The sequence below is a fragment of the Hyaena hyaena genome, unplaced genomic scaffold (genome assembly GCF_003009895.1).
Source record: "Hyaena hyaena isolate Hyena2069 unplaced genomic scaffold, ASM300989v1 scaffold_779, whole genome shotgun sequence".
Lineage (NCBI taxonomy): Eukaryota > Metazoa > Chordata > Mammalia > Carnivora > Hyaenidae > Hyaena > Hyaena hyaena.
In genome coordinates, this window is record NW_024081413.1 from 713,520 (window position 1) to 723,821 (window position 10,302).

The 10,302-nt window shown below is 37.4% G+C and overlaps 1 protein-coding gene across 1 annotated transcript; it reads right to left on the reverse strand.

Annotated features, from left to right (window-relative positions):
* On the reverse strand, nt 1–978 carry LOC120221474 (olfactory receptor 56A3-like). Its single transcript, XM_039218872.1, has one exon. The coding sequence runs from the start codon at nt 976–978 to the stop codon at nt 1–3; it is 978 nt and encodes a 325-aa protein (XP_039074803.1).
* Between the last annotated feature and the right edge of the window lie 9,324 nt (nt 979–10,302).

Here is a 10,302-nt window from a genome sequence, read left to right on the forward strand (position 1 = left end):
TTAGGAATGCAGAGATCCAGTTGTCCTTATTACCACACTTTTTTTCAGCAATCTCTGAATTCCTTGCTTGATCTCCTGGGTTCGCACTCCATACACAATGGGGTTGAGGGCTGAGAAGATAACGTGATGGAGAACATTGAGCAAGACTGGCACATCAGGAGAGACTTTCTTCTTCACCACAAGAGTAAGCACGAAGACCAGAAGAATGGTGCTGAAGAAGAGGATAAGGATGAAGTGGGAGCCACATGTGCTCAGGGCCTTGGTCACAGCACCCTTAGCCTTGAGTCTCAGCACAGCTCGCAGGATGAGGTTGTAGGAGACAAAGATGAGGATGAGGTCGGATCCTAGCAGGGTCCATCCTACAGCAAACTGGTAGAGGCGATTGATGGTGACATCATCACAAGAGAGCCTGGAGACAGACATATTGGCACAGATGCAGTTCTCAATGACATTTGTCCCACAGTAATGGAGTCGAGATGATAGAATGGGGATAGGCGCTGTTAAAATACCATTCCTGGCCAAAATAAAGATAGCAGCCTTGGCTACAAATTGGTCAGTGATGATGGATGGGTACCTCAGTGGGTGGCAGATGGCTACATAGCGATCATAGGCCATGACCATGAATGTGCAGGACTCCATGGAAAGGAAGCAATTCATGATGTACATCTGGAGGAAGCAGGCATAGAAGCTGATGGACTTGAGGTCAAACCAGAAGATGGCCAGGACCTTGGGGATGACAGTGAGGCAGACAATGATGTCCAGCAGAGAGAGAAGGCTGAGCAGGTAGTACAGTGGCTCATGCAGAGATGCCTCCAGCCGGATGGTGACCAGGAGAACACTATTAGCCCCCATGGCTAAAAGAAAGAGGAGGCTAAGGGGCGGGGACAACCAGAATTTCCAGCTAGGGGACCTGACAAAGCAATTCAGGAGGAAGACTGAAACCTCAGAGGAGATGGTCCCATTTTGGTGTGCTGTCATATTTTGTCATATATTTCTACAGCTTTCTTTTAGTGATCTGTAAAATTAGGATAAAAATTAGTCACTGACTCATGACACTTGGATTTAGAACAATTTGCTCCACCTAGATGTAATGTTTGAGTCCTAGCCAGTCATCCAGAGCCATGTAAATTCATGCATTTATCTTTTGTGCCATGCTACTTAGATGGTTTTACCAGTGAACAGTATAGAGAACTGAGATAATATGGTTTACGTATAAATGCTTGATTCTTTCAATGGTGATTATTAGTAGAATTGTTATATCTTTGTCAAAAGTAAAGATGAGGACAAAATTATTTCAGAAGTCCTTTGTGACCAGTGAGTTTCTAAATTATTCTTACAAGTTTCTTTCTTTTGGTTTTCAATTTTCTTTAATGGCCACATAGACTACCATATGATAATTTAACCATAACAGGTCGTGCAGGTGAGTAGTAGAAACTGGCACAAATAGGGACTCAGGTAAATTCCCTAGTTGTCCATGCCATCCCCCTTCTGAGTTTTCAGATGGAGTTTGCTTTAATTATATTTTTAAAATAATACCCTGAAAATAAAGTAGGGTACTTATCATTTTGTCTAAAAAGTCATTGTAGTTAGGATGGTATGGTCTTGCCAGAAAACTGCTTGCTCCTTTATCCAACCTCATATTTGTAGGATTCTTAACTTCTGGAAAAAGCAATCTTAAAAGGAGCATAGGCAATCACACATAGGTATGTGAGAGATGAAAGTTGATTATTCTGATTGCCATAGTGCGAAGGTGATAAAGTCTACCTTTAAAAGTTCTTTTATCCCCTTTCTGTTTCTTTTTATATCATCAATATAATGATCCAGTTTTTCTTGCCTCGTGGTTCTATGCTTTGCCATGGTGGAGTGGCCCACAAAGCCTTGGAGATACTGGAAGTTCAGGAGATTTCTGAATATAAAAACCCATAGGAAAAAACATTGAGCCTTGAGTTTTGACTTAAGGTCCTTCTCCTGTCTTGGACACTGTGTTCATTGAACTCTGTCTTTCTGTCATATTTTTCATAGGATTCATTCACATCTAAGTTTGAGGCATAACTAATAGCACCAGCTCAGCCCAGTCCTTGCCACAGTGACCCACAGCATGTACAATATCAGGCTGCCAATATATTGGCAATATTCCCCCTAAACACCACTTTCGTCCTTTAGGTTTAGTCATTTGATCTTTGCTTACTGTATTCTCTGATTCTACTCTCTACAAAATTGTTACAACTAACCGTTGCAAGAGAGACCCAAATCTTACCGTCTCCAAGAAGCTTTCCTTCTTCAGGGGTGTCAAAGTATTCTTGGAAGGAATTAGGGTTTCTTTTCATGCACAGAGGGAAAATCTTTAAATGAGCTTTGGAGAGTACAGCCACATGGAAGAAATGGCAATTCAGACACGAGTATCCATGTACAAGTATAGAGGAAGAACTATGTTCTCTTTTTCTACTGAAGTACTTTGGGATAACTGTCTAGCAGCAGGATAAAATTTCTGAAGACAGCCTAGGAGGATTTTTTTAATCTGTTTTTTCCACTCACTGATTCTTCCTTTCTCCTCTTTTCTCTGGAACATTTCTACATATTCTTCAATCTACAATAGATTCATCAAGCATTGACCTACCTACTCAGCTCGAGAAGTAAAGCATCTGATACCATATATGTTTTTCCCCCCTCTTTCAATCTTGGATTGCAGTCAGAGCTAGCCAATGAAGCATGAAGGCTGAGGACCTAGAGCTAATGACTGCCGGTTCCAGGTAGGGACAGAATGAAGAAGCCAGTGAGGTTGAAGGGCAATGACAAAAGCAGAGACGTGCAGGGCAATCTTTATCCCGGGCTGCAGTTTGGCCCCGAGCATAGCACTATGGAAGCTCCGTTTGAAGGAGTGGAAGGGTTGTTAGGAACCAACTAACTTCATAAACTCAGATAGATTGTGAGATATCTCTCCCAAGTATCGTTTCAGACATCATTGATCTGAACCAACCAGTAACAGATACCTACCTCTATGATCTGTGCAAAATTTTTTGTTTGTGGCAGCAGTAGCTTTTACAAACTCTTTAGATTGAGCTGAAATCTGAGGAACTATCTTCTGACTCTCTCTAGCCCTCCAACTGTGTCTGTGTCCTTAGTTCTGTAGTTCTATAGATTAAATTTAATTCCTATGTCATGATTCAAACATTTATGGACAGATTCTTTGCCCACATCTGTGAATAAATTTTCATATTCACAGATGAAAACCCAAAAATTTCTAAGCTGAGCTCCAAATAATACACTTTCCTGACCCCTCCACTCATTAATCTCCTATGCACAAATTCCTGCTTCTCTCCCTATCTGGCATCACCCAGCAAAAATCCAAAGTAGCAAGAGGAGGACAAAAGGGAAGATCTCAGAGCCTAAGTTATAACACGTACCTCCTGACCTGAGACAGGATATAGTGTTTACTGCCCTATTTTCAGACTACTTCATCAGTACTGACTCAGGAATGGAATGGAACATAGATCTGACAAAAAAGAAAGGTCTCCTCCAGTTTTAGTTAATCTTGGTATAGCTACCTCTCAGGCACCCTCTACCCAGACTCACTTACAGAGGATGGAGCAGAAGTCTGACCTCACTGATATTGGAGGGTCAGTTCCTGAAGTATCTGTGCATAGTTATAACTCCAGAGCCTCGGGGACTTTGCTCTCAGGGAACTTTCCATCCCTAATTCCTTGCGCCTAAAATGTCCTCCTGGGACAGATAGGCAGGCAGGTAGGAGAAGAAAATAATATTCTTTCTCTCTAAAAGGAAGGAGCTCTGGTAATCCAGCCCAACATTGACTGTGTTCTGTAGGCAGTTAGTCTCCTGGGGGTAGGGGTCTTACATCCATCCATCCACGTTCACAGTCATTTGCACACGCACTGTTGGTGCCCTCTAGGGGCCCGATAACCCCCCTAAGAAATTCTCATGGGCTTCCAGAACACAATTGTTAGATAGGTACCTCCCAATGCATCCTAATGAATGTATTCATGTTAACTTATCATGACTTTTATCGTTGCATTATAAGGATGAAAATGCAAGGGAAACCTAAAAAAATATTCCTGAGAAAATGCAATATGTTTTTTCAGAGAGTAAAGCCAATAGAAATGTTTTCTTTGGTGAGGAAATTTTAAGTGGGATGTATGTATAACTGTGTATTAGGAAACATGATTGTTCTTTTTTTTAACTTTCTTTTTGAACATCATGTGAATTATTCATACCCTTCCATAATTCATGAGCAAACATTTCTTTATTATGTATTTATTTATTTTCATTAATTTTTTTTAGTGTAGTTGCCAGATAAACTCCATTGGTTTCAGATATCTAACATAGTGTTTCAACAAATCTATCCATTATGCTATGGTCACCACAAGTGTAGCTACCATCTATCATCATACAGAGGTATTACATTACCATTGAATATATTCCCTACAATGTGTCATTGTCATCTGTCTCTTGAAAGCCCTTCTTTTGCTTCATTTTTATTTCCTTTCTTCTGTATATCTCAATATCGCTCCTATTTCTCTTTCCCTCAGAAAAGTGAAAACTCCAGGATTCTTAAAATATGCCTAATTATCTTAAGTATGCTTATTTAGCTACTTGTATGCTTATGGGAGAAAAGGTTGGATACTGAATTTTATACAAATATCATTGGGTTATAAATCTGATGTTATTCTTTGTTTACACTGAACACTAAATCTTAAACATCTGTCCATGTTGCTGTATGTACGTCTACTTCATTCTTTTTGACTGCTGTTCTATTCCCAATATGTGCATTTTCCCTCTTTATGTAAGTAGTCAACACCCAAGTGACCAGTAGTTGTACTAAAAATAATGTTGCTGTCATTTCCTTGTGCGTCTTCTCTTATAGATATAAAATAGGCAAATAGGAGGATTTTTTTCAGTTATAACATAAAAATATTTAATTTCACTAAGAATTACCAAATTTCTCTCCAAAGTATTTAAACATCTCAATAAAAATTCCTAAATTGTCTTTATTTTACACATTCTTTAAACCATTTGATACTATTATCTTTTCTTAAAAAACTAGATGGATGTTTGTCCTTCTCTGCCTGACTTATTTCGCTCAGCATAACACCCTCAAGGTCCATCCATGTAGCTACACATGGCCAGATTTCATTGTGCACGTATAGGAGGACTAGGAGGAACTTAACAGAGGACCAATCGGAAGAAGAAGGGGGGAAATGGTGGGGGAAAGGGAGAGAGGCAAACCATGAGAGACTCTTGAATGCTGACAAAAACTGAGGACTGATGGATGTGGGGGGGAGGGGGGGATGGGCATGGAGGAGGGCACTTGTGGGGATGAGCACTGGGTGTTATGTGGAAACTAATTTGACAATAAACTATTTGTAAAAAAAAAAAAAAAAAAAACTAGATGGATGTAATTTGTATCTTATTATTTTTAATTTGTTTTTCATCTGGTATGTGAGCATTGTTCATATACTGTTTAGCCATTAGTGGTTTTCATGCAGTGGTTGATGTGTTCACATCCTTTTCTTGCTTTTCTATTAATTTTTGTTTTGCTTACATATTTATAACACTGTGCATATTTTATTTTATTTATTATTTCTTCTTATTTATTTATTTTTATTTAAGTAATCTCTTTACCCAGTGTGGGCTCAAACTCATGACCCCAACATTAAGGGTCTCATGCTCAATGGACTGAGCCAGCCAGGTTCCCCTCTGTGCATATTTTAAATATTAGAACCCCTTGTTGGGTAGATATTGCTAGTACCTCCTCTAGTCTGTTATAAAGCCTTCAATTTTACTGTCTGTAGTCCATTATTCAATGGACATCTCTCAATTTGACTAAGGCAAAATATGTTTCTAGGAATAGAGTTTCTCCATGGATTTTATTTAGGGACATTCTAGAAGATCACAAAGATGCTTCTTTTATTTGGTTTTATTTTAATTTTTTTAAGCTCAGTGCATTATGTTTCATACTGATATATTTAAGTCTGATTTATATTGTCAAGAGTAAGGGGTGGTAACTGTCAAATTCACAAAACTGTGAAAATATGAAATACCGTGTTGCCTGTTTTATAAATATCCTTTACTTTGAATCTGCTAGTGCTTCAGCACTACCCTGGGCACTCTTCTGGTGTCTCCTAGACCCCCCATGATCCCTGAAGTGTGGGCTACTGCCAACAGGGTAGGGTCCATCAGTGGCAGCTACAGTACACAGTCTGAACACCCTCTGTTTTGTTGATGGCGGTGCTGTGCCAGCTACTGAGTGTTTTAGGATACCAGTTCTGCATATAGTGCTAACTAATAACTTTATTTTTATCCCTTTCTTATCTTTATCTCTTTATCTTGTGTTTATTTTTTACTTTCTAACTCTACATAGAGATAAATATTTGATCTTTATCCCACTAATCTGAGAAGTGTGCTTCATCATATATGATGTTTCATGCACACTTCGTTGTATATCAGATCCATCATTGTGTGTTTGATTTCTTTTACTACAGCAATGTCACATTATTTGTATTACTATTGCTTTGTTATATGTACTATTCTGTGGTTGGATGGGTTCCTATTTTAAACTATCCATATATTTTTAGGTTTTACAGAAATGTTGTACATTATTATTTTCTACATGTGTTTTATAATCGGGATCACTAGTGCCTTATTCTATTGGTTACGAGTGAGTCACCGGAGCCAGCCCTGATTGAGCAGGAGGGCTGGAACTTGGTTTCTATATGGGAGTAGTGTTAAAGAATTTGTGGGCATATTAAAACCTCCATATGTTATGCTAATTTTTCTTTTTAAAATCATTTTCTTGGTTGTTTCTAAAAGTGCTTTATTTCTGACTTATTTTTGTTTCTACTCCATTCTTTTCCTTTTTTAATATTTTTAATGTTTTTTAGTTTTGAGAATCAGAGAGAGAGCACAAGCAGGGGGAGGGGCAGAGAGAGAGGGAGACACAGAATCTGAAGCAGGCTCCAGGCTCTGAGCTGTCAACACAGAGCCTGATGCGGGTCTCAAACCCATGAAACATGAGATCATGACCTGAGCCGAAGTCAGATGCTTAAGTGACTGAGCCACCCAGGCGCCCCAACCTATCCTTTTATTTTCAACTTGGATTCCCCAAAATACCACCAGCATACATCAGAATCTCAGACTCCATTTAGGATTCCACCAAAGGTGAGCTGTGACCTTCACTCAGACTTTAGAATGGACTGTGTTCCTCTGATACATAATATATCTTCTAGATATATTTTTCATATACTGTTTAGCCATTAGTGGTTTTCATGCAGTGATTGATGTGTCCACATCCTTTTCTTGCTTTTCTATAATTTTTGTTTTGATTACATATTTATAAAACTCTGTGCATATTTTATTTTATTTATTATTTCTTCTTATTTATTTATTTATTTTTATTTAAGTAATCTCTTTACCCAATGTGGGCTCAAACTCATGACCCCAACATTAAGGGTCTCATGCTCAATGGACTGAGCCAGCCAGGTTCCCCTTCTAGGGTTTTTTTTTTTTCAACACCTAATTTCTCTACAATACCTTCAACCTCAGTCTTACATTTTAAAAATTTTAGAGCAGTTCTTCATGTCACTTTCTTTAAGTATGTTCCTGTTGTATTTTTTTATCTCCTCATGCGACTCTTATTAGACCAAATTACATTGTGACATGCTCCCAGATTATCTCTTAACCATTTCCTCCTCCTTCTTTCTGTATTTTCTGACCATTATGTAACAAGACTTGGCCTGATTCAGCTTATTAACATATTACTCAGCTGCATTTATTCCACCATTCAGCTACTCCCCTGACTGCATTATGGCAACTATTTTATTTTTTGAAACAATTAGTTCTTTTTTTTTTTTATAACTGAATGCCTAACTTTATATTTTCATATATTTCATTAAGTATGTGAGGACATTTTATCACCCCTCTCAAAGTAGGATATTTTGGTTTCATGACTTAAAAGTCATTGTATTATATTCTTTTCTTCTATTTCATTGATTCTATTATTATATTGTTTGTTTCTTTTCCTTATTTTGGATTAAACTTATTTTTTATTTGTTGTTTTTAGTGGTTGAACTTGGTCACTGATTGGAGACCTAGCTTTTGAAAAATAAGAATTTCATGCTACATATCTGTGCCCAGTACAATTGACCCATGAATAACATGGATTTGAATTGTGGGGACTTCCTTTATGGATATTTTTTTGTAATAAACACAATACAGTACTGTAAATGTGTTTTTTCTCTCTCTCTATTTTTTATTTTGTTAACATTTTCTTTTCTCTAGTTCAGTTTGTTGTAAGAGTACAGTATATTATACGTATAACATACAGAACATGACTTGGTTGACTGATTAGGTTATTGACAAGTCTAGTTACAGTAGGCTGTTAGTTGATAAGTTTTGGAGAGTCAGAATTTATACATGACTGTTTCACTGTGTGGAAGATGGACACCTTTAACCCTCCAGTTTTCAATGGTCAATGTTATTGCATTAGTGGCATTTCAAAAATTTTCCCACGTATTTTAATTATTTTTTTAGTTCAAAATTCTTTTGCCTGTTTTGATTTCTTTGTCTCATGGATTGTTTAAAAGTGTCTTGTTAAGTTTTTAAATGTGTTGGTCTTATTCCAGAGATCACTGCATATTGACATCTAAATTCATTCCACTCTACTCAGAAAATATACTTTGCATGAGTTCTTTTAAGTGTGTTGGGAATCATTTGATGGCCCAGAATATGACTTATTTTGGTAAATTTTCAGTGTGCGTTTGAAATATTGTATATTCTGCTGTTGTTTTTGGCTTTGAAACTCATCTTTTCTGATGTATTATTATAGTCATTCCAGTTTTATTTCTTTTTTTAATTTTTAATTTTAAAGTCCAGTATTGTTAACATACAATATTGTATTAGTGTCAGGTGTACATTGTAGTGATTCAGCAATTCTGCACATTACTCAGTGCTCATCTTGATAAGTGTGCTCTTTAAGTTTAAAATTCTTATTTTATGTTTTTAATTTTTAAGTTTTATCTACTTATTTTGAGAGGGAGAGAAAGCGAGCACATATGCACAAGTGAATGAGTTGGGGAGGGACAGAGAGAGAGAGATTGTGAGCAAATCCTAAGCAGGCTTAGGCCTGCTATTGAAAAATTATTCCAATTTTTTATGTTAAAAACACATTTATCTGTTTTAAAGAGTATTACTGTGAGATATAGAATTATAGCTTAATAAGGTTTTCCACCAATTTTAAGACATTGTGTATTGACTTCTCAGTTGCATTGTTCCTGATATCTGCTGTCATCCTAAATTTAGACAGTTTGTGATGTGTCTGTTTTTTCCATGTTTATCTTTTTTGACAGACACAGAGAGAAAGATAGAGAGAGAGCATGAGAGGGAGTGGGGCAGAGGTAGAGAGAAAGGGAGACAAGGGATCTGAAGCAGGCTCCCCACTGATAACAGAGAACCTGGTGTGGGGCTTGAATCCATGAATGGGAAGATTAAGAACTGAGCCAAAGCTGAAAGCTTAACCAACTGAGCCACATAGGCTCCCATGTGATGTGTCTTTTGATCTGGCTTTACAATTTTTTTCCCTTATCATTTTTTCTGAACAGTTTATGATATGTCCCTAGTATAGTTTTATTCATGTTTCTTATTCTTGGGTTTCATTGAGCTTCTTAGAACTCTGAGTTTATTATTTTTATCAGATTTGGAAATTTGCAGCCATCATTTTTTCAATTATTATTTTATGTCCTCTCTTTTGTTAAGATGGTGCCTTGAAACTGCAAAAATATCTTTATGTATACTGACATAATAATGAATACATTTTTAAGAATTATTTCTCGGGGCGCCTGGGTGGCTTAGTCGGTTGGGCGGCCGACTTTCGCTTAGGTCATGATCTCGCGGTTCGTGGGTTCGGGCCCCGCGTCGGGCTCTGTGCTGACTGCCAGCTCGGAGCCTGGAGCCTATTTCAGAGTCTGTGTCTCCCTCTCTCTCTGACCCTCCCCTGCTCGCTCTGTCTCTCTCTCTCTCCTAGAAATAAATAAAAATATTAAAAAAAAAAAAAAGAATTGCCAGAACTCAGAAATTTATAGTGACTGTCCCAAATTCTTTTTTGTCACATCAGAATTGATTTCTTACTAGTCCCTCTTCAAAAAGGTGTTATTTCAGTAGTGTGTGAGTGTGTGTATANAAAAAAAAAAAAGAATTATTTCTCTACCCATTGTTCTAACTTTTCATTTTAAACCCTTACATTTTGTAATGGGACCACATAGGCCCATACATTTGGTACTGCATTTTACACAT

Excerpts from the sequence above, each read along its gene's own strand:
- LOC120221474 (XM_039218872.1), bottom strand. The coding sequence starts at position 978 with ATGACAGCACACCAAAATGGGACCATCTCCTCTGAGGTTTCAGTCTTC.